This window comes from Corvus moneduloides, chromosome 8 (assembly GCF_009650955.1).
Source record: "Corvus moneduloides isolate bCorMon1 chromosome 8, bCorMon1.pri, whole genome shotgun sequence".
Taxonomy (NCBI): Eukaryota; Metazoa; Chordata; class Aves; order Passeriformes; family Corvidae; genus Corvus; species Corvus moneduloides.
The window spans coordinates 11,706,183-11,731,692 of NC_045483.1; the positions used below are offsets into that span (position 1 = coordinate 11,706,183).

Genomic DNA, 25,510 nt, shown 5'->3' on the forward strand with positions numbered 1-25,510 from the left:
TACAGTCTATAGCTCTGATACAAAATGGTAATGCCAAGCCTGCAGCTGCCTTCCCTTCCCAGATGTTAGCAGGCATCTGCTATAAGCACACACCTCTGTGGCTTGCTGTCAGCCATCACCAAAGGCTGGAGAGGTGGTAGATCCACAAAGAAAGCAGAGACTCTAGGACCAGGATTTATGTAATTTCCCTCCTTCTTCTGGGGTTAAGGACCAGCATTATAGTCTGCTGAGAAGTCCAAAGGAGGAAAATTAATAATTTATGTAATTATTAATTGTTTTAATGAACGTTGCTCTTAGATTTGCTGACAATTGCTTGTCATACAGCTTAAAACTGGCTGTGGATCAAGTCAAGGGTAAATGCACACAATTTCCTCTGTGCCAGCCAGGCTCCTCCAGCTCCAAAGATTCCCATGCCACAAGAATCTCTCCATCACAGCTGCCACAAAACCACAGCCAGACGGAGCTGGGATAGCAACAGAAGGCAGGAGACTCTACACGCACCATTTTCCTTGCCCCATCTGGGAGACTACTCAGATTTCAGGCTCTAGCATGGCTTTTCATCTTCTCAAGCAGGCTCTGGTAGCTGCTGCTCAGGGCTTCCTGCACTTCATGCTTCCTGCTAACTCACACTGTGTTGTTACTTGCAGAAGCTAGATTGCCACATTTTCACCTTTTTATATGAAATTGTGGTTAAAATTAGAGCTAATTTGGGGGAAAAGTATTTTCAAAATTTTAAATAAAATGCATATTTTCGCTTCAAATTTGTAACAATTGGCAGGCAGTTTGATTTTCCCATCAAGAAGATTCAAAACTAAAATATGCATGTTTAATAATGGCAGTTATTTTACAAGTTTTTCTGAGCATGTCCATTTTTCCCCCACTTCTTCCTGTCTGCTCTTATTTATGCAAAGACTTGGAAAAGTATGCAAGTTGCTCACTCCTCCCAACCCTGTCAGAAGGTTTAAAAGAACGTATTTTTCATAAGATAATGAGAACTTACTTAAAAAGCTTTTATGAAAAGCTGCATTGTGTTTATGCTTTTTAGAAGCAACTAAAAATTTCACAGGCAAATTTGAAGTATAAATAACCACTCGGCAAAAAGTTTTCCTTCAGAGAACTTGGTCTAGCAGCCACTGAAGTCTGACAGAATGCTGTGTGGACTTGGATCTATATTAACTCAAAAGCACCCAGGTTCCTCCCCCAGACACATCTTTCTTACTATGTCATACATAACTAGAAACTCAAGTTTGGTGTTGAGGCAATTTGACAACACATGCATACCTTAAGAAGTTTTTTGATTCTACAAGGCGTAGTGGGGCTACATATCATTGCACTGCAACGTCAATCTTCCTCAACAATTACCAGAATAACAGTTTCTGCCTTTTTTTTTTTTCTCTACAACCGAAACTGCTTTCTTTTCTCACTGAAAAATAAAACTCTCATTGCCTTGGGAATTTACTAGTAAATTCCCATAAGGAGCAGTCTTACTCTGCCTTTCCACTTAAAAAATTAAACTTAAAAAGTGACAGAAATTGGCCAAAGGCAAGAATGAAGGAATCATAGTGAATGCACTGAAGGATCACAGTCAAAACATGCCGTTAAAGACTAATAAGAATTGTGGCTTTAAGGCAGGATCTAATCAAAAGAAAAGACAGAGCACATTGTATTAGTTGTTCAGCAGATGACACCAACAAAATGCAGGAATGGGGAAAAAAAAACCAGCTTTGTAATACATGAGGTGCCTTCTTTCCAGTAAGAGAGAGCTGTTAGACCATTACAAGAACTCTTCTGGGATAAAGCAGACAGTTCTGTCACCTATAGTCACAAAGAGCTACTAAGATCATAAGTGGTATGAAATAGGGCTAACAGTATGATCAGGAAGAAAAAAAACCATCCCACAAAGTGGAACCTTGATTATAAAAACAAAAGCGAAAACGAATGTGATCATTCTCCATATAAACCTTCAGTAAGTATCCCTAAGGAATTAACATGCACTGACATTTTAGCCGGGGACTATACAATGGTTTCTAATCACAAGTGTTGGACTATCGAACAACTTTTTGGTAGCAGTGATTCCTAGCTTGTTTTAAAGCGAGTTTAATCAGTTAGTAAAACAGTTAATGTCTTTGACAGCACAGACCTGGATTTCTTGACACAGAAGATTCATTCCACAAATTTTCTTTCATGTTTCTGAACTCCTAAAGACTAAATGAATCCATGTTTCCATCTGCTGGCTTGAAACATTTTGTTCAGCAACAATATTCTTCCAACATTTATCCTTGTCACCTGTTCATTAAGCACTAGATATGGAATTACAGTTCTGCCAAAGAAAGAACATATCTAGGCTCTTCCCATCTAAACAGAATGCTCTTTCATCCTGTTATGTAAGTTTCCTTCTCCCCAGAGGAATCTCGAAACACTTAAATGCCATGCACTGGTTTACTGTAAACAGAGATTTACCAATTATAGCATGCAGCTCCTCTGGGGTGAGACGTTTCAGCTGTTTTAACAGCCCACAGCAGGCACGCACAACAGACAAGAGCATGTCCTCCTGAACACGCCAAGGAGATTCTCTGGTAAACAGGCTGGAACTACACTAAATTTGGACTCTGGCCAGGACTTCATGTCTAACACCTCCAAATGGTCCCATAGTATCTCTGAAGCAACAGGGAACTTTGTTTTAGGCTATATCCAAGTGAGGCTCTAGAGTTGCAGACATCAGGATGGCACATAAATGGTCTATTAAAAAAACTGATAAATCAGCATTAGGACCAAGGACCACTGTGAGGCAGGATAAGGATATTTTTCCCAATTTACAAATAAAACAAGGCTCTCTGTACCTAAGTAACTTCAACACCATAGCAAAGGAAGTCTGTGGTGGATTGAGCCCCAGTTTATACCCCAGTTGTTCCTTCTTTAGCTGTTCATGAAGCCGTCCATTGCTGCAAAGAATAAATATGATGTTTATCCATGGAAGTGAAAAACTCCCATGCTTATAAAGTGTCTCTTCCCAAAACCCCAGACTAACTTCTTGGGTTTCAACAACTCCTATTTCACCATTTCTAGTATGTGAAGAATGCAAGTACCCTGTCCTTTCAGGAAAAGCTGCCTCCATATGTTAATTTCCATGACAGCCTTGACACCCATTTGTCTACATATCACTTAAAACCAGTAGATTTATTTTTAGTCTAAGCTATGCCACCAAAAGTAGTGAATCCATTTTGTCCTCCATAACAGCTAAAATAAAGTTTTGCACTTTCATGGTTTTACCCATCGAAAGAGCTCCCAATGCTGCACAAACTGGTGCATCAGGGGGGTCCATCAAATAGATCTACTCCATGACAACAATGTATAAAGACTGTGACTGAAATCTCCCCATGGTCTCATGAGTGGAGCACTATTTTCAACCTTATTTTACAGCTGGGGTAAAAGGAATTGCAGAAATTTGCTGCAGAACAGGGCATTGAATTTAAATTACTCAGGTCATATGCAAAACTTCTAAGCACTAGACCAGTCTTCCCTTTACTGTAAAAGAATAGAACAGATCACAATGTGCTCAGGTGACAATATTATACTTCTCTAAATTGCGTACTTCTTAAACTACAAGCTTCAGATTATTGGAAACTTTGATGTTCCCCAATGTCCTTTCATAGCCCAACTCCTCCTCTCTCCTCTACTCCACTTCCAAACTTTACTGCATTTGAAAATGCCATCATTCTCCTGGTGACACATCCCAACCATGTAGGGTGGCAGCTGAGTCACCTCCCTGCTGTGACGAGGTGTAATGATGACAAGCACCTCACAACTGCACAATCCATTTTTGGGCTCTTTGTGTTGGAGGTTGCTCTATACAAAGGCTGGGTGGGAGGAACAAATCAGGATGGAAGAACTCCACACACACACAAAGGAGAAAGGAGGGATTGGAGGTGGCCCTGGCAATCAAATTACATCTTCAAGCACAGTCAAGCTAAAGGGCACCTAGAGAACCAGGCACAGACTGAAAACCAGGAATGAGTCAGAGACTCATTTGGGCTGACATCTACTGAAAGCTCTGAATTAAAGCATCTCTTGAAGCATCTATGTCTCTCCACAGACTGTGGAGATACAGGATGTAGCACCACATCTTCGGCACTGATGATGCCAGCTTAAAATGTTCCTCTCTTTCTCCCACCAATTCTGCCTCTTCCAGTTCATGAGGAGGTTCACTTTCTTCTCAGGCTTGCTAATAAGGCTATTTGTGGGGTTCTCCTGGAAACTGGAAAAGTAAATTATCCTAATTTAAAATGTCCTTTTTGTCAGGGGGAAAAGGGCCAGAAATCCTGTCATCCAGCTTTGTTGTTCAAGACAATGGACCAGAACCACAGATCCAGTTTCACAGTTTGCCTAAAATTCCTACATATCTTTCTGACTAAACCCTCATACCCAGATCAGACAATGTTTTACAAGGCAGATGATCATATAGCATCCACAGTAATAACTACTGCCTAAAGAGCAATAGGAAAGCTCTGAAGAATCAGACTGTTCAGTCTAAGCTGAACTTTGCTGGGTAGGTGGGAAAAAAGTCCTTCCAAACAGGTGACATCACATTATCCCAAGTGCATGATTTTGCCTCGAGTCCTTGAAGGCTGAAGCCCCTGTCTGCTGTTGTATGTGAGAGAGAAGCTGAACTCATGGTGCCAAACAGCCAGAAAACCAGCATATTTACATTCTCCCCCCAAAGGATAGATTTGCTAATGAATGTTGGCCTCAGCATAATGGCAGATCACCTACATCCTCCTCTCTCTAATGCTCAGAAGTCTGGCAGGTGTGTTTTCTAAGTTTGAAATGATGGTTTTAAGAAAAATATTGTCCAGTGTGGCACGTGGCTAACCAAAGAAACAAACCTGGAACTTACCACCAAACCGTAACCTTCTTGCACATTTACTTGTGCCTCCTTTCTCTGAACTAGGAACTGCATTATGCCAGATGGCACTATAATGTCCTGGAAATATTTCCTGCAAACTCCTGGAAAAACTCATTTCCTCTTTGTCCTGCACCATGAAAGACGCATTTTATCCCACCAATTGGTCCACCAAAATACTGGTTTATTTACAACTAATAGAGAAACAGGGTAACTACAAGCAATGCTAGAGCATTACTGACAACTAAGGATAGGAAGCTTTCTCTGTTCTCTTAGTGTTCACCGCTTAAATGTAGGCCCATTTGGTATGTCATCATGACCTGAAGACCCTTATCAGATGAAACTACTGGTCAGTAATTCTCCTCTTCTATGCTCTACTTCAAGTCAGCTCAGAACCAATTTCAAATGCTTTTAAGAGTAAACTCTATACAGGAATCATTTATCGACACTTTCTTGCAACTGGAGTTGAGCAATTCTTCCTGCAGAGGCCACACCAAATGTCTGCAATGGGTTTGACCTCACAGGATACATCCCTGATGTAGTCTTTGTCCAGTTTATCCTCTGGGGAGCAAGAAGGGAATAGAAAAAAGTCTAAGAGCAAAAATGAGAATTCAGTGCATTGTAGAGTGTTCTCCCTGGTGTAATTGTCTTGGCTGCACAAAAGCATAAAGTACCTATTTCTGGGGCTTCTGTAAGAATCTCAGCTTAACAGCTGACCCTTATATACAGCCTAGTTACAAAAAGAGATGCTCCATCTTTCACACATCACTTCCTCACCTTTGGCTGAAGTAACTGGAAAGGGATCAATGATAAAGATAAAACCTGAAAAATCAGATGTGTTCCCAAAGGGGCCAGGAGTTTTTCACTTGTATTTAAAAAGCTTTGAGAAATGTTAACAGTAAGTCAATACAGACAGGGGAAGAAATGCAGTTGAGCTGCCCCTTACTCCCAGGAGCAGGCAGGCAAGGAAAGGGCACAACACCCACACAGTAAAAAGAGATCTGCAAAGTTAATGCCTCTCTCAAGCTTGCAGCAGACCAGAGTGTAACTGTGAACCCAGCATGCTGTGCAAGCTGCTCTAAACTGGCTAAGAGCAGTCACTTTATTCTGCACTTATCAGTGCCTTTGGCACTGCTTATCCTGGTTTCAGCTGGGATAGAGTTAATTTTCTTCCTATTACCTGGTACGGTGCTGCGTTTTGGATTTAGGATGAGAATAATGCTGGTAACACCCTGATGTTTTAGCTGTTGCTGAGCAGCACTTACACTAAGTCAAGGACTTTACAGATTCTTTGCCTGGCCAGCAAGAAGGCTGGGGGTGCACAAGAAGATGGGAGGGGGCACAACCAAGGCAGCTGATCCCAGCTGGCCAAAGGGATATTCCAGGTCATATGGCATCATGCTGAACAATAAAGCTGGGGGGAGTTGGCTGGGGGTGGCAGCCTGCAGACTGCATGAGAGATTGCATGGCAGGAGAGGGACACAGCGGATTCCCAGCCTTGCACCATCCCAGCCAAACCAGAGCATCCAACTCAAGCCTTTAAGTTTGCTCTGAGACAGATAGGAAACATCTGCATGCTCACTCCCAGGAGCTGTGCACTGTGCTGCCTCACCCAAAACCTTCTGTCCAAGGCAGCAGCAGATGAAGGTTCAAATACCCTGCCATAATGCTTAGCAGAGCTTGCTGGCCACTTCACACACAGGAATCCTGCACGTGTTGGGGGAAGATGACATCTACCCCTGTGGTACCTTCATATGGACAAGCATTACTGAAGAGTCACCAGATTCCCAGCAGCACCTGCTAGAGGACCCAGACTCATTACATTTCAAATTTCTACTTAATGTCACCCCTAGCCCTTAGAAATCAGTCTTTAATGTTTACAGCCCTACAAGAACCCCTTTTAAAAGGCTTCTTCATTTTCTGATCTTTTTGTGTCTCATACCTAATCAAATGTGGTAAACTTATTCTATAGTCCTTTCTACGCATTCTCTCCCTCAAGATAATTTTCAAGTGATTTTTTTTCCAGCATCTGCTCCTTCCTGTTTCTGTACCACTGCTGTGAATGGGATTTTTCTTCTTGACATCAAAAGAAGCAAAATAGGGCTTCCTAAGATAGTTTTCTGGCTGATTACACAGAAGTAGTGCAGTAGTCATGAGCAACAGATAAGTAGCTTTAACACACCATAGTTTCGCTTCTTTGGGCTGCAGAACAACATAAATATGTTAATGCACCCAGCTCTGTGCCCTGCAGAGCTCCACAGCAGCCTCTGCTCTTGGCTGCAAAGGCGAGCACACACCTCAGTGGGAAGGGCTCCCTGTCTGCAGCTGTGCACAGGCAGCAGCACAACAGCACAGCAGCCTCCCAACCCCCTGAGTTTACCCTGGGCCACTGCTAAACCACATGGGGCCAACATGGGAGGTGGTGACAGCTGGAGATCTCCCTCGGGGGGTGATGCGGCCATTGGGTGGGGAAGTAACACGGCCCCGGTCCTCTGAAGAGGACTGGCCACGAAGAATAATGAAGAATAGTCTGTAGCTGTCCACCTCAGCCACAGATCCCATCCAGATCATGCCTGAACTAACCCACTCACTGATTTCTTTTTTCTGTTTGTAAAAAACAAACAAAAGAAAACATAACAAAAACCCTCTGGTGCTCCCTTGTGTTCATATTTAGGTAGCAAACAAGCAAGAAGCTGGAAAAAACATGTAAAGTAAAAAAGGAACTTTGCAAAGGGGTTCAAGCAGGCAGTACTTAGAGAACAATTTCCTGAACACAAACTGTCTTCACTGGCTGGCAGCACAGAGACACTAAGTTCTATGCATTGCAAAAGCACAGTCTGTAGCAAACTACAGTCCTGGTCAAAGGAGCAGAGATAGTAGGAGGGATGAAAAGACACTCAGGAGGATAGAAGGGCACAGAGAGGTTCAGTGAAAGCAGAGCCCAGGTCTGCTTTTGGCAGGTTCAAATATCTGCTGTAGAACATTCCATATGACAATATTATATGTATGCTTGTATAGAGATATGTAATTCTTTCCTATGGATCCATTATGGAATTGTCATAAAAGAAAGCATCTCTCAATAAGTAATTCTTCTGGAGAATAATTTACAGTTATGTACACAAGTCATCTACCAAACTGCAGTTGCATCTAGACTTCCATTTCTGTGGTAGTTCATAAGATTTTCATGCAGTGGCACAATTTTGCTTGTATTCCTGAGACTGCTGGCAAATGTTTAAATATTTTACAAATAGAAAACCATTTTGAATTAATTTTTTAAGCCAAGATGTAATGTTTCTATTCCTATTTGATTTGAGGAGTTTCATAAAGTTAAAGAATGCCCTGGCTGGGACTTGAACTGAGAAACCAATGGCTCTTCTTTTTACAGATACAGACTGATTCTGCACTGAATGCATGGGATGACTTTTGAACTTCTGGTTAAACTCAAAACACTAAATTATAAACATACTTCCATTTTATATTCCCTTACTAGCTGCATTCCAGTATCCCAAAATTCTCACTATATCCTGGGACAAATCTGAGCAATCCAGTGCTGCAGACCATATCTGAATGAGATCTGGAGCCTTCATGTGGTGCCTGAAAGGAAGGAGCCAGCTAGAAGACATTAAGCTATTTTCTATATAGATTCTTCATCCATGTCCTTTACCTGATGAATAGCTGCACAAGTCTGAATTAGGAGTTTCCTTGAAAATACAATCCAAAACCAACAAATTGACAGGCAGTTATAGGATGAAAAATATACCCTAGAAAATGGATCGAGTTGATGTTCCTCAAGCTGTACAAGGCAATAAAGCAAGAGAAGAACAGCTAAGTCAGGTCAAGCCCTACACAATGTTTGAAATAATCCAGGTAGAAACTTCTTAGAGATTGCTGAACTAAACAAAAAGGAAGTCTGTGAGGTTTAAGATCTTCAGCTCTTACATTTTCTACTCTTTCCTCAGCTCCTTGCCAGAAAGAAACCCCATTAAGGAAGATGTTGTTCTCATTCGGAAGTTCTTTGAGAACTTTCAATTCCTGGTTTTTGCATGGATACAGAAATTTAGCAAAGACCTTAAGGTCTTCTGTGTTCTCTGGTACTTTGCCATACAAATAAGTCGGGTATTTAGTGCCACAAGTCTGTGACAATATCTTTGTGGATGTGTGGTGGGAAGGAAGAGTGGATCTTTTGTCATCCTTGAAGAGCACAAGAGGAAGGTGATTCTGCCCCTTTATTTCTGGTCTCTGAGACCCTTCCTGGAGTGCTGTGTCCAGCTCTGGAGCACTCAGCACAGACATGTTGGAGCAAGTGCAGAGAAGGGCCACAAAAATGATCAGAGGGCTGGAGCACCTCCCCTGTGAAGACACAGAGCTGTGACTGTTCAGCCTGCAGAAGAGAATGCTTTAAGGTCCTTTCTAACCCAAACATTTCTGTGACTCTGTGAGAAGTTTGCATTAAATATTCAAAATATGATGAAAAAAAAAGAAAAGGATACACAAGTCTGCCAGCCTGCTACAGAATTCTCCTCTGCTGTCCAAAACATTTTTACTTTCAAGAACCAACTTTCACAGAATAATTTATGTTCTTTGTTTCTTATGCACTTCCTTGCAAACATTGAAATCAATCATGTCTAGAAACCATTTGACCCAAATAGGAGAGGATTATGCAACAGCATGTCATTAGTGAATCAATGTTGTCTGACCAGGCCATGTGCTTGTCAAGGTCACATTGATTTCTTTAATTATTGCAGCTGACCTTCCTGGCAAATCCATCCATGTTGCAGTGGTTACAGGTGTAGACTCACCTCATTTCTTGCTAGGCTTGCAGGATGTTTGGTAGCTTTTTCATCCAAGTTTCCACTCTTTATCTGAAGCACCATTGCTCTCCATGTGTTATGCCCAACTCCAGCAAAACCCACTGCTGCAGTGTGTCCTGCTTTCTCTGGCTGGACACACTCAGCTGCTGAGATACCTCATTAAATCCTCTATTCTGAAAGCACCAGAAGCTACATGTGCTTAGCACACAAAAACCGTATCATTCTTTATGGGAAACTGAAAAGTATCAAATCTCTAGGGTGTGATCATAAAAGTTTCATCTTTGGCCATCGAGAAGTGCTCCTTATTATCCACTGGGTACACAGCAGGAAGTGTAATAGGAACAACATAACAAACAGGACTGTTCACTGAGAGTATCACCTTTTACTTTTCAGTCAGGCAATTGTTGAAACTTGTCCTCCTCATCTTTTAAAGCATAACATTATGAGGTGCACTGAAGAAAAACACTTCAGAATATAATTAGATATGAAGGGCAATAAGCAGAAAGTTCTATATTTATTACCAGATGTTAGTGGCAAGTTGCAATACAAGCATGTAGCCTGGCAGCAAAGATCAGGCCCAGCAAGAGTTGGGAATAAGAGCCAATTCACACGGGAGTGTTATGTCCCAGGCTCAAGAGTGGTGTCAGATATTCCAGCAGTTTCTTTACAAAATAGAGCCACACAGCCAAATCAGGGTGCAACATGAGTGAGAATGTTATTTCTAGGCAGAGTACAGACTGGTGGCAGGCAGAAGAACTCCATGTGCCAAGCAAAACCAGTTAGCCAACTGTCTCTGCTCTTTGAGTGTGAACATGTTGCTTTTCTTCTGCTTGCATGATTTTTAAAAAAATTTTTTATTTTTAATGAATTCTGTCCCGAACCCTAGGGTAAAGCAGCCCAATTTTCAGTGCTGCTAATAAAAGAACTCCCATTAAGCACAAAATTTAATAAAGAAAACAACCAGTCACATAGGTAAAAACAAAAAAAATTGGCTGGAGGAGAAGTCTTCGACAGGAAATTTGGAGCAATCAGAGAACACCAATGTGGCTGCTTATCCTGCAAGATAAAGATATGTGAGGAAAGTGATGAGCTAGTTCCCCTGGTTAACACCTGATTAACAGTTGTATCAGTACAAAGCAATGATGAAACAATTGAAATTCTCCTCATTAAAATAACACAGACAAGGAGAAAAATATTTTTGAAAATGATAACTAGTTAACACAAGCTTAACTCATTCCCCAGCTGGGTGAGCAGGGAATGGAAAAACACTGAGAATTTGGAGAAACTGTTCTCCGAAGACAAGTGAGAAGTCCCTCTCTTCCCCTATACAAGAACCCCAAGAACCAAACAGTGACTTCTTTTTTTTTTTAACTCTTCAAAACCCATGAGTTGATTATGTGCACAGACGGTTCCATCTTGGGTGTCAGCTGTAAAGTAAATATATAGGGATTCATTAAATTCTTACAATGACACCTGGTGTTGAAGCACAAGCACCTCTTAAAACACTATCAGGGCCAAATTTTTGGAAGATGCTGGCCCTCACTTTAATTACATCCACCAAACATTGGGAGCAGTCTATAAATAGCACCAAAGCCAGTGCTCTTGTCATGTACACAGTGTCCGGTTGAATTAACATGAATTGAGCATGACAAAGTCCTGTCTTTAAGGAAAGGGAGTAATCATGTGAGTAATGTGAGTAACACATTTCCACTAGGTCAGTTCCACCTCCTAGCCTTCCACCATTTCAAGCAACACTGATTTCAAAAGCAAACTCCAGACTGTCTGGTGCATTACTACAAGGGTAGAAGGTCAGTCCAACAGTCCAGTTAGGACCCCTCTGGCAGAGAAGGGACCTCTCAATTAATCAGTATTGAGAGCTTGCCTGTTTTTTAACTCTGAAGTTATAGCAGTGCTGCAACACATTCTGCTTTTAGCAAAGTGAACTGAGTTTGAGTGCTTAATTCAAAGTAAACCAGTAAAATCATACAGACAAATCTTCTCCCCATATGTCTCCTGGGACAACAGCCAGGGTTGACTTTCATGTCATCCCAGCAAGCACAACCCCTGAGGAATTCAGTTTAATTTATTCTAACACCTCTGCAGAAGATGCATTGCAGCAACCCAAACATCAAGCAAAGGCAGCTACAGTAAACCCCAGTATCTCCACGCTCAGTGCACAGCCCAATATCTATATATCTGCAGAAGAAAATTTCCTATTTCTGAAAGTAATCTCTGCAGCAAATCTTACTGCAGGCAGTACAGTTTCATATAAATTCACAGATCTATATGCCCTCTGACATGCTCATTACAATTTGGAAATCCCTTTGGGAGTGCCTGCCCATTCCACCCATCCTATTTTTTTTAATTAACTGGTCATTTTCAAACCAGTTTCATGAACCAAGGGAGGCTTCGGAGACATGAACTTCCTCAGAAGAGTTTCAGTACAAGTAATTGGATAGAAAAGGGACCCCCAAATTAATGTCTCTTCCTGCAAAATGTTTTTCTGTTAGACATCAGAAAACTCAGCCCTTTCTCTCCCTGCCCCAGTCTTATGGATGGAAGAGAGACAAAAAAAGAGTCAACAGCCATGCTGGAAAGCAGTCTTCATATATTTTGATGCTCCTGGTGCAATTTCTTGAAAGTTAAGACAACTTCTGAGATAGTGATCTCAAAGGTGCAACTTCAGCCTGAGGTTTGGGTACAGTGAGGAATGAGGACACATAAAAACACACTTGGGCTTCTCAAAAAAACTGCTTGGTTTGTAATCTTGAAGGCAAATGGGCAGCTATCATTGCAGTATTGCTTCCAAGGGCATTGCAGACATGAATTTACAGTTTGGAGTTTTGGCTTGTTTTGTTTTTAGGTTTGGGGCGTTGGGTTTGTTGTAGATGGTGTGGTGATGGTGGGTTGTTCTGTTTTGTTTTAAAAGCTTCATCCTCCAGATAGAGCAGCTTCTGGGAGAGGCCAGGCTGGCAATTCATGTAGCAGGTAACAGAGGAAAGCTGCACATAATTGAGACAAAAGAGAAAGGTGTACACAGCTCAGACAGTTTTAATTGAACATGTTTAAAAACACCAAGGCAACATCTTGCATCAAAAGCTCTCTGTGGCTTGCAGCTGGTGCCAGCTCTGCCACTGATGTCTCAAGTGTTTCAGGGCAATTACTTCTGTTTTGTGAATCTCTTATCCATAAGACAGAAAACAAGAAGCAAAGCTGTTTGCTGACACAAATGGGTGCAGGGTCCCAGTTATTAGCCCAGTCAAGGACTTGAGAGATCAAGTTTCTCCTCCTTATAGTAACATTGGCTTCCTGTAAACAGGTGACGTGGGCCTGGTTCATAGTACTCCCTCCAGCACTGAAAAAATCTTGGAGTTCTAGTGTGGCATCTAAAATCAAAACAATGATGAATGATAAGCTACTGAAGGGCTTTAATTTTGTCCCTGTCTTTCCACTAACAGGTAGTTAGGAGTTTTCAAGCTAATCCCTCTGCTATGTTGCAAGATGCTGATGGACTTGAGTATATAGTGATTGAAACCAGGGGTACAGAGAAAAACAACTCTGTGAGAAACAAATTACTTAATGTTCCAGGAAATTTATTATAACAATTCTTAGTTCTCAAGTAATATTTTCTTTATACTAAAAAGTGCTAATTAGTACAATTATCCCTGTGTGGGATGATGATTGTGAGTAATATTAGAGAAAACTGGGAAGTTATATTATTCAACATTCCAGCAGAAGTTAGTACAGAAATTATAAGATGGAATGCAGTTGGCATGTACAAAATGTATTTCACAATGATTCCCACACAACACAGCCTGCAACCTTGTGTACAGACTAAGAGGGATGAAATGAAGGTGGGAGCAGGTGGAGACATGGCAGCCAGGCTCTGCTGTAATCCTTGCAGGGGTGGGAAGTCGATGGTACCACGTAGCTGATAAATTCACACAGCAGCTGTCAACCAAAGGAGACAGGAGATGTCTTGCTGCTGAACCAGCAACTGTGGCAAAATAGCTCTCCTCAGATGAACTTGGTTCTCGCACACCTCCATCTCAGAGTTACCTGCCTCCAAGGTACGACCACCCTTCACTGAGCATGTGCTCTATATTTCAATGACTATATTTTTAAGAGCAAAGCAAGAGACTTTTACAGCAATCAGTAACAAAGGTATGTATGACTGGAGTCACTCAGGCTCCACCTGAATGGAAAGAAATAGTACCATGGTGAATTAAGGATGGGGAGAAGCCAGGGAGGACTGCATTGTGACTTCTGGGATCAGTTAGTGGGCTGAAACTGTTTTTTCCCCCATAGGGATCCTACTGGGTAAGAATCATATCTGGTGCATACTGAATGATCCCCTCGAGCAACTTTCATTGGTGATTTGAGCTTGGCTCTGTATTGCTTTAAATTCAGTTTAAATGCAGTTGCCAGCAGCAGATGACATTCATCTAAAAGCAGGGAGAGCCAGGAGGGGGGTCTCTTCCTAGATTATAATAGAGGATTCAACTTTCTTAAACTGTAGGCACACACCCCTGAACAAGTTAGTCAAGCCATACTTGGGTTCAGTGGAGTCATCATATCAGGACACCGACAGACTGGTCAGGCACAAGAGAGAAGTCACATTTTATTTGACATCTTTGTTGTGGACATTTAACCACTAGCAAACCATAAATGAGCCATGAACAGCACAGGCCCAGTATAAATATGAACACTGTTTGCTACAGCTGGCTGCACACCCTCTGGAGAAGGTCCTATTGAGCTGATGGAGAGGAAGATAACATTTTAATAACCATTTAGTTAAAAGAAATTGTTAATGAACTGTTTAACAAATGGAAACTTCAAGCATTACTCAATTGAAAGAAAATATCTCTGTCCAATTTTAGAGCAGAGAGACCTCTGTAATAAGTGCTATCAGCTAGCAAAACATAAAAATCTGAAAGAGTATTCTCTTTTTCATTAGAGTTGGGAGAAATTTATGCTATTCTAATTGCACATATCTTTATTGGTTTAATATCTGTTACACTGCCCCGGAATTCTATGTAAAATAGGTCAAACAAGAAGTCCAGCAGATTATTTCTACAGACTTCTAGAAGTAGCACAGGGTGTACTCAACTTACAGATTGTGTTTATCCATTGATCACAAATGAACAATAAAAACCAGTCCAAAACTGGTCTTCCATGAACGGCTGTTCTCAAATTATTTGGAGTATTTCTCCTAAACACAACAGAAACAGTTATGCATATCAGAAAGAGCTAAATCATGCTGTTGAAAGTATTTCAAGGTCTCCAGAAAATCAAACCAATCAAACCCACCAGGTCATGCATAAAATCATCTCTGTGGCTTCACTGTATGTGTGGTAAGTAGCAAAACAAGGCTGAGGAAGCCAAGTGTTTTAACTGAAGGTGTTTAGCCAGGCCTGGTTAACTTGACATCGTGAAGGATTAAAGGCAAGCAGAATGTCAACCAAACCATGGTTTGGACAGATGCTGAAGCCCTCAACTAATGAAGAAACTTTTAATCACTTGGAAGTGCACCATAGCAGTGTCTAAGGACCACTTCCACCGGACATTACTGGAGACACCAGAACAAAGGCCTTCATTTCTATAGCATGAGCTGCCTCATTCTGTAGGTCACACATCAGCACAGCCCACTGCAAAGGCAAATCAGAGGGAGATGTTTACTGCCTGAATTAAAATTCTTGCTGTGTAAGAGACATGCAGAATCTCAACCAGTATCCTTTATCATTTATTAACTGCACTCAGTCTCATGACCTATTTCTGTCATTCAAGACAGAACAATCAGACATAGTCTTTCCATCAATCAGTGCCAAACAAGTGGTAAAAATATCAGTCGTCTGTATCCAAACATCTTGTTTTTATTATTATATATTTATTGAGTTAGAGGAAATGCCAGACTACAAATACATAGCATATTCATCAAAATTCCCACCTTTATCTTGGTTTTTTTTTTCCTTCCACTGCTGTTAAGAAAAAAGAAAATCCTTGTTGAAAAATTTATATTGGAAGAATTTAGCATTGGAGGAAAATAGCCATGTCAGCTCACAACAGAAAAAACTATTCAAAATGGGACAATTTATTGCATTGTACCCTCTCTTCACTCCAGAGATGCCTGATTTAACAGCTTCTGAAAGCAGCAGGGAATTTGCTGCTTTAAACTGCTTTCCATGTGCTCCTGTGGATCACTCCTACACATGCTCAGCTGAGCAAAGGTGAAATCTGTCCCAAGGGAAGGTGGCTCTAGCCTTGAAATAGGGCAGTTATGCTGCAGAGTGAATGAATAGTTGCCTTGAGCAACTATGATTGAGTGAAGCTTCCCAAGAGCACCAGGGTCATTGTGTTCTATCAGATCTGCCAGTTAAAGACGGGACAGTTTTGTTTTTAGAGCACAACTTGCTCTGATGAGGAGGTTCACAGGCTTCCATATGAAATTACCATGTTTGGAATATTCACCAGGCTAGAAATGCCCTCAGATGTGTGGGCTGTATCCTCATGTCATACCTCAGACAGACCCAGAGACTCTCAAATAGTTACAGCTGTTTAGGATACACCCCTTGTCAGCTGCCCAAAGCCACCTTAATCCTGCATGCAGACCAGGGTCCTGCTATGAGCACCCTAGCAGGAGCAGGTAGAGGATTTCAGCCCTTCTTCAAACTGGTGGTTGCTGGCACTCAGCTTCACAAGGGAACTCCCTTGAGCAGAACAAGGGAAACCCAGCCAGGCAACTCTGCTACTATCAGATGGGCAGCTGGGGCAAGTATCTCTCTCAGACACTGTACACCCTCTTTTCAGCACTCTCTGCAGCCGTAAGAGGACCCCCTTTCCAAGGTAGGGATGGAGAGTTTAATACATCTCAATAAATTTATTCCTCTCCTGAGCAAAGCTGTCAAAAATCAATGAGCTGTCAGCAACAGCTCTAACTGTATAATTTAATCTCTAGGGTCCTTCACAGCTGGTATGACAATAGAAGTCTGTCCCATGTTCTTCTGGGGACCATGTTACTCAGCACACTGTGACAAAAAGCAAGGGTACAGAAAAAATGGATGAGGCAGAGTATTTTGAGTGTGAAGAGAAAAAATGTTGTTTATATGCTGCCTAAAGAAACTGCCTTAGAAATAAATTCATTTTCTACTTGCCAAAGTCCAAACAGGGCTATATTTGAGATCCTCTGTCTCACTGCTACCTTGTTCTGATTTGCAGGTGCTCACACCACTTTCCAGGGGACTGGTTTGGTAGACTTCTTCCATTTGGGTAGAATGAGGGAACAATGAAGCTTCCCTTTTAGAGAAAGGTAAGGAAATCATGACTGTCAGACTAGACTGACTGTTTACTCATGCTCTATGTACAAGTGAGTACATATTTCAAAAGAAAGGGACTTTTGGGGGCAGACAAACTGAAAGAAAGGCTTGCCTACAGTCACTGGGTGAATCCAATTATATCAGGAAAGTATTTAGTCCATCCAGCACTTTTTTCACCTAACCTAAACAATCTTTACAGCCTCAGATACTGACTAAGCAGTCAGAGTTTACTAAAATCTACATACACACCAACCTGAAATAAGTAAGCATCTTATGAGACTTACAGGACTCAAATTGGCCTAGCTAAATCCCCCTAACACACGTATTTTTGTTTTTATGAAATTTTAAAATGGAATTTCCCCCTCACCTCTTTCAGAGAAAATGTTTAAATCACTTGTCTGTGTCAAGAAATGGGACATTTAACTCCTGATGAGCATCAGCCCAGTTAATTTCAAAAAATTAAAGCAAAAGGGCAGGTAAAACAATGTACAATAAGAGAAAGCTACCCAGCAAGTCACTGATGATGGGATTTTCTAAGACGCCAATGAAGATATATTTAAATTCTACTGGAGTTTGGCATTTTAACCTTGAGGCAAAATTTGTTTAGCCAGTTACATAGACTTTTAACTGCACATGGCCAGCCTTACTGAGTTATGCCAAGCTGACAAGTGTCAGCACGGTTTCCTACAGCCAGAAATATCCCAACCCTCATACATTGCCAAGAGCTCCTTTCAGGTTTGCTTTAATCTGACAGAGACCCCTCCACTTCCGAGCAGAAATATCCAGGTTCCATTCCTCCACTAACATGAGTTCCCAACCGAGCAACCTATACAGCAGGAAAACATAATAAACAGGGAAAATGAGTTACCAACATTTTTATAGCTTCTTTAAATGTTTTGCCCGTTCCAGTTAGAAGCCATATTAATCCTATACAACCTCAAGCTCTGAGCAGTGAAAATGAAACACAAGAGCCCAGAAAGCTCCTCTAGAATCTGGCTGAAGAACTGGCCAATTGCAGTCCAACACTGCAAGACAAAAGAGAAGCACGAAGTGATAGTACAGTAGAGTCAATGTGTCTGTGCCATCAGTAAATCAGCAAGGAGGCCAGACCTCAGTCTCTGTGCTCTGATCAAGCACTGTCTCTGGCTCACATCTGGCAGAGTGGAAAGAACACAGCAGCACAAATGTTTGATTATCCATCTTAAAACATTCAGTTCAAACTCCAGCCTTGCTCCATACAGACACATTTCAGGGGCACATCCTCTCATTACCAAGAACAAAGGAAACAGAGCTTTGAATGTGACCAAAAACAAACTGTCTGTCAGAGAGGGAGAGATCATTATACCTTTTCAAAAAAACAAGACATTAGGGAGTTACTTTCACTCCATTTGATGTCTGGTATTTGATGTCAACACTTCAGAAACAAAACAACTGAAGTTGTTTGGTTTTGGTTTCTTTCTTTATATAATTCACTATTTTTCTTGCAGCCAGTGGCATTATAAGGGTCTCAACAATTACAGGTAACAAGTATGTCTCTATTGGCATAAATACTTTGCAAAGACAGGAAAGGTGAAGTACTTTCTGCTTTGTAGAAGCTGTAAGTATTGGGTGAAAAGAGACCCAGGAATCCCTGTACCAAAGACTGTTTCTAACAGCTTGTGAGTTTCCTGTGCATTGTCCAATCCTTTAAATGTCAAAAGTCCCACACCGTTTTGTTAAAAAGAAAAACATGCCATGCACTACTAATTGAATAAATCAATACACAGAGAAGGCCACGAAGGGAATGAAATGTTTTTGACACACACAAGCAGTTGTTTTCAGTGCATAAAAGGAAAAAACCCTGCTTGCCCTTTATGCCTTAATTAAGACAACCTCAGGAACATGGGGTGAAAGACCTTTCCTCTGCACCCTCCTCACTGTTCTGGTCTTGTCTCCCTGCTGTTTGGCCATTAGTAACAGTCAGAAGTCTGTGAACACAAAACAAGTCACTGCAGTCTCTAAGAAGGGATCCAAACATCAGATGGGTTCCCACAAAGATCCAGAACAGCCTCAGAAATCCATGAAGGCAAATATGTGATGGACTGTTGCCATAACGGGCTTGATAGAAAGTGTATTTGTAGGGTCTAGTCACATGAGCTATCTGAAGTCTTTGGTAATTTTTTCATTTACAAATATCTACATTCTTCTTGGAAATTTTAAACCCCTTTGTCTCCAGAAGGGCCTTCCAAGGACATTCTTACAAAACTTTTGCAGCCAGGTGTCTAACAAAGGCAGAAATTTGGGCAGAAATCCTTCTCCAGAAGCTTCCTCTGGGCTGATGGGCACTGATGAAATAGCCTAAGACAGCTTGCTTTGAAAGCACTTTAAGGAGCTCCATGGAAGCCTGGCATTTGAAGCCACTGAGACTTACTCTTTCCCAGAGCTTTTCTTGTAATGCGAGTCTCTGCAGAGAGATTCACTGCAATGCAAAGATGAGCAACCTCCTCTTTCTGGCTGCTGGAACTTTGGGCTCTGTCTAGTAGCTCTTGGTACAGTGCTTTTCTATCTTGTTAATGTCTTCCTGGAGGTCAGGCCACGAAGGGCCATCCCTGTGAACTGCTGTGGCAGCAAACAGCAGAGAGCATCTATGCTCCACTGTGGGACCTGCATCTGGTTTCTCAGTCCCCAGCAGAACCATTTGCAGAGATTCATCTTCCCTAAACATGGCAATGGCTTAGATTAATACTTTGGAGGCCTCAGCCTGCTTTCCTCATGAAATCTAACTCTAAAGGGCAATCTAGTGTGGACTGACAAGAAGCCATTTCAGTCTTTCAAGGACTTTCATCCTTACCTTTTGCTTACTGCCAGCTCTGAGATCCTCAAGCCAGGATGGAAACGGAAAGTAGTCATAAAACAAGTTATAGCAACCATAGGCTGAGCTCAATTAAGGCTTGCCTGTCTGTCCCTACTGCTAGAGAGATAAGGGAAAGAGGAACAAAATGATAGTATGTGATTTTCTGCCAGTGAGAAAATGAGATTAAGAGACCTGAATCCTGTGAAGTGATATATGACCAAATCAAGATACATTATGGAAACCATTTGTGCCACTAGCTGTGGCACAAAATGGAGGAAGATAAGACCAAGATGAAATCTGCTCTCTCTCCCACACTTCAGAATTTGAGATCTATGCGAGGATGGATGTTTAGAGCCCAGTCCTGCCCTCACTACCAGTTTAAGTATTATCTGATCTTCAAACACCTGTAGAGCATTACCTACAAAAGAAGGGACTCTGCCCCCATCAGGTTCTGGAGTCTGTTGTTGGCATATCTGCACACACAAATACTCCTTAGTGCCCTGACACTTGTCTATAAGCTGCTTGTGCTTCCATTCAAAGTGCCTGTGGCTGCCAGGCATTCTTGAATCAGTTCAGGAGCGACCTAATCCTCTTGTAATTATTTACACCTTCCCACAAGTCAGACTCTGAAGTGCTTTCTTTTAAGGACAGAATCAATGCATTACTCAATGCACACAGGTAAGACCAAAATTTCCACATCCTTTCTCTTTGCTCCTCAGGCAATCCTATTGCTTCCTAAAATTCAACTAAGTAATGACTCTCTAGTTGAAAGCAACAAAGTTTGTTCCTGTCCAGAATGAAATTTGATCCTGAAAAGACCAGAACTAACAGAGCTTGCTTAGTGGTAATTTTCTGACCACTGTTTTGAAGGAAGACAGTAGTCTACCAACAGTAGATTTTACTCCAAGGAAGCAATATAGAATATTTATGGATGTGGTCAAGATCTGAGCCCAAACCTCTGGTTTATATCCAAAGATCTGAGACACAAAGAATTATTTCAATTCTCAACATGCTAGGAGATTACAGAAGGAAAGCTCAGGTTACTAATAAAGCATCACAGAGGAAACCAGTGGCAAAACCATTTACACTCATTCTCACTCCTAAATGACACTAAAGAAGAAGCAATCCCGTTGGCCTGACGGAGCTCACAGTATCCATCAAGCACCTGGTTGTCCTGGCACTTCATTTATGCAATCATTTGGTGTCATGATATCAGAGTGAAATCATAAAAGATACCTAGTGCTTTTCATTTTTATGACTTCAGAGAATAATACAGTTCCAACTTCACTTTTAATTCCCTGACTTTTCCTGACTATGAATATCAGAAAATCTCATATACTCCATGATCACAGGAGCCTTGGGCTGAGAACGCTGGAAATCCTTAAGAGTAAATAGAACTGATTTTTTTCAAACAAAGGTTTTCTAAGCATGAAGTCTTCCCTCTCTCCACGCGTATTGTGCAAAGATCTTCTCAGGAAATTAAACAATAATAGTTTTCCAGCATAGTCAAAGGCACCAGAAAGGCAGTATTAGCTGACAGAAAAGATCAAACTGCCTTGAGAAGTAGGATGAGTTAACTCAACTGCTCTTTAAATATGTAAGCATTTTCATCTCTGCCTGTGCAATTAAAAATTAGCATATAGATTTAGCATCTTTAGATTGGTCTAAAATTAAGCCCTAATAAATCATACAAATTAAAAATTAGGCATCAGTTCAACAGTGTAATGTACCACGTATCATGTCTTCTGTAGAGGTCAGCTCATTAACACCTCAACATAACATGGTCCAGCCTCTTGGTACAAACCTTCCCATCATACAAGTGAGCAAAAAATCATTGAGGAGAAGTTCCAAATAATCCAATGCCTTCACATCCCAGCATAGAGTATGAAATGAGATATAATCAATGAATTACAGAAGATACAGTTAGCAAATGACCTTGTCTAATCTATCTCTATATCCTCAGGAATGACCACTTTGATCTAAACTAATCCAAATAGATCTTAGGTTTTCCTAAGGGTGATGAAAATCATGTCTTTCAAATTGTTTAGAAACACATCTGCATCCAAAGCTTTTGGAGTGAAAAGTTAGGTCAGATTTCTTTAAAGAACTGTTCCTCCTGTAAGATTTCCAACTTTTTATACTTCCAGTGAAGACTGGAATCTCAAAACAAGTTTTCTTCACAGCCTCACAGGCTCTGGTCAAACATTCTGTGATGATTTGCAGGGTGCAGCTTTGTTGTCTGCCTATTTCACACATCTCCTTCCACCAGGTTCCACTGGTCGTTCTGACACCAATATCTCCAGAAAGTTCTCAACAAGAAAGTTTTTGAATTTTCCAGAAGTGCAGTGGGATGAAGAAACGACCTAATCAACTCCAACCAGAAACTATCTACAGCTTCAATCATAGCTGCTTCTAGCAACACTGGAGATCCTGGAGGTTGTTTAATGGTTTCTAAACCAACTATTCAGTAGGAGAAATGGATTGCACTGGAGACACAGTTCTTTGATTGAGAGCCAAAAGTCAAGATCATTAATCCTGATAATCAAAACAGCAGTGCACTGATTGAAAAAAGCAGGGCATAAGCCTTCTTCTCACAAACAGATTTTAACCCTGAACCACAGCTCTCCTAAGTTTCCTCTGATTTTGACTTGCTATTTCATACCCCTGGCTCCCAAACTTAAAGCTGTGTGGTGGAATCACTGCCATATTCAACACCATCAGATTTACATCAGCTCATGTATTTTCAGGGGAGGGGAAAGGAAAAAAACATGCAAAACACAACAGTTTCTCAAAAAAATTATTGTAAGGAAAAAATTGCATCTTTGGTGGGGACAGTTTTATACAAATCAGAGAGACAGGAAGATAAAACCCAGCATTTAAAAACAATCTCTGGAGCAAGCCTTCAGTCTTCTCAAAATCTGCAAATTTTTCTGAATCTTAGCACTTCTCAGGTTGCATTTTAATGTTCAATTTTTCACTGGCTATAGTTAGTACATCCATCTGCAAAATGCTGCGGGATTATTTGAGAGGAAAAGCTTATGCATATGAAATAATTTTTATGTATGTACTTATAAAAGAGTATTTCTAAAGTCACTTCCAGCATGCCAATGCTATTTCTCCTTCTATTAATTGAACGTTTAAAAACATCTTTGCTGTTCTATGATCATGAATTAATTTCTATGTGTTCAAACTTTAGAAGCACATATATACTTTGCTTGAAATGTTATATTTAGACCTAATCATAAGCTTCAGAGTTCAAAAAAGCTGCTTTGGGAAGAAATGCATAAACTGACTTGGGAGCTATAAGCGTCACTACCCACCCTTGTTAGCTGCCATGGTGTATGGAATTAGGTATTTTCTCAAAGAGAATGTCACATATAAAGTCACCCATTAAGGGCAATAGAGAGAGGCTTCAGCAAAACTCCCATTCCCTTTTCGTTGATAACCACGGAGTGCCCTTTCCAAACTGATTTCAGCAGCAGGAGACATCTAAAGGCTGAGTAACATACTGCAAGCAAACAAGTATTACTATTCAACAGCCCATTTCTTGAACAGAGTGCAATGAGTCTGCTTCAGATTGTTAGACCCAGAGTTACATTACTAAACATAGTGAGGTTTTCAGGCACTCAGAACAATCAATACACCTTTCAATACACCTTTTGATAGGGAAATTCCCAATTTGGGGAGTTAGTTGAAAGAAATCTGATTTCAGCTCCTAAGTCTGATTCTATTTGTTTCATTCCAACTTTTGTCAAATCTAGAAATATTGATGTGTGTAGAGGGAAACTATTTTTAAAGATTCAGTAATTATGAAAATAGGAGAAGCTCATAGAGGCATCTGATTGATGACATTTCTGAAGAACTGTAAACATCCATGGAGACTCATCACAAAATGGTGAGATTATCTAGCACAGTTTAAACTGCAAAGAAAGGAGATTAAAATGAATACCTTTTTGTTGTTGTTTTTTTGGTTTTTTTATCCAGCAGTCAAGGACAGTCACTGCAGCTCAGCTGATGTGCTGTAGCTCAGCACAGTGACCTGAATGAGGCTCCATTCCTTGCCATCATCACAAGCGGTGCAAGCTAGGATGTTGGAGCAATCCTTGTATCGTCAGCATTGTATCAGCACCAGGCAGCTGAAAATCTAGCCTCAATCCTACAAATTTGGACCCAAAAATCCAGTCCTATAAACATCCTGAGGCTGATAATTTCCAAGGGTAGAACAACTGCCAGGTACTTCAGCAGCAGCTTCTGTTCCACATCCCTCAGACTGTGCAAATACAACCCACATGAAATAACAGAGGGTACAACCACCACTCATCTCCAAACTATATAGATAACACCAGTGGTTCGTAAGATAGCAAATCCTGGGGCCAGGCATCCTGTGAAGTGCTGTCTCCCAATTCTGACAGTCCTCATGCCATTTAACCCAGTAACCAACTTTTCACTAAAGTGAGCAATGTACACAGCGCTCTTCCCTGCAAGAAGAAAGGGAAGGTGAATAGCATCCCTCTGCTCCTCTGGCTTTTGCTGCTAGCTAATTATTCATTTGCAATTTATCAGCTAATTATACATGTGCCTTGGCATTTGAAGACTTAGGGGCATACTTTATTTAATGGCTAGTAATTACACAGGCTTCCTCTGATCCCTGTGCTCTAACAGGAAGGCTTTTCTGTTTTGCCCTTGTGCTGTCAGATCTAGAGGTTAAAGACCCCAGGACAGATGGTTATCCTGTTGCACACAGAAGCAGGCTTATACTTCATGTGAGGATACAGGGTTCCCCAATAATTATCTGTTAAGGAAACAAATTATTTCCTTTAGAGCTCGATGCTGATCTGTCTGTTCCCGTGTAGGTGAAAAATTACCAAGGTGCAAAAGGCAATATGAAGACCAATCTACTGCTATTTTTCCCCTGGGAACAGTCCAATATACAGGCCTTGCTCCTCAGCTCCACATCTACACAACCCATTGCTGCAGCTGTCTGCCTTGGTATGCAGCACCACCAGGATGTCCCTGTGAGACAGGGCCTGAGCCTCAAAATATGTCGATGTGGAAAAGACAAACAGATACAGCAGGATGCAAAGAATTCTTTGACACTTGGCACAGATGGTTGAATAGCACAGCTGGAGGGAGTGAGACTTAGGCAGGAATGCTGACAGAGATGGGAAATATTGACAGCAGTTACAGTTGTGGAGAACATGCTTTGTATTTGTTGCCATCGGTGTTTGTGAAAGAAACCGGTGTTTGTGAGGATTACGCTCACATAATTGCCTAAGAGACTTAACTGTGGGTCATTTCATCATGAGAATGCTCAGAAAAGATGAGGCGGATTAGCAAGTGGCATGGTGGCAGCACACATGAATTAGGGTTCCTTACATTCCCAAATGGATACCATTGTCCTGGAAGTTTTAAAGCCCTGCTGCTCCTTCCTCTAACCTAAGGCCACTTTATGTGTGAATAAGGGCATTCACATGAGCTTTGGAGGCTAATTTATTCCATTTTAGTTATTAACCTGTACCTCACATGAGTTTTCTTCTCTAGGCAATCTGTGTCCCAGCCATTTATTACTAAAGAACCTTTAAAGTTTCCAGGCTCCAGACAAAAGAGAAAGGTATTTACATATGCCTTCAACAAGAACAGACTTCAGAGACTG

The 25,510-nt window shown here is 41.1% G+C and overlaps 1 protein-coding gene across 3 annotated transcripts in view; it reads left to right on the top strand.

Moving 5' to 3' along the window:
- Positions 1-25,510, top strand: part of LOC116447214 — a 98,545-nt gene that overhangs the window by 20,816 nt on the left and 52,219 nt on the right. For all 3 annotated transcript variants that reach the window (XR_004241519.1, XR_004241518.1, XM_032116126.1), the window contains exon 3: positions 16,927-17,017. Coding sequence is in view for 1 of the 3 variants with exons in the window: in XM_032116126.1 (XP_031972017.1) it covers positions 16,927-16,997 (71 nt within the window). In the remaining 2 variants the exon portion in view is untranslated. The remainder of the gene's footprint in view (positions 1-16,926; positions 17,018-25,510) is intronic.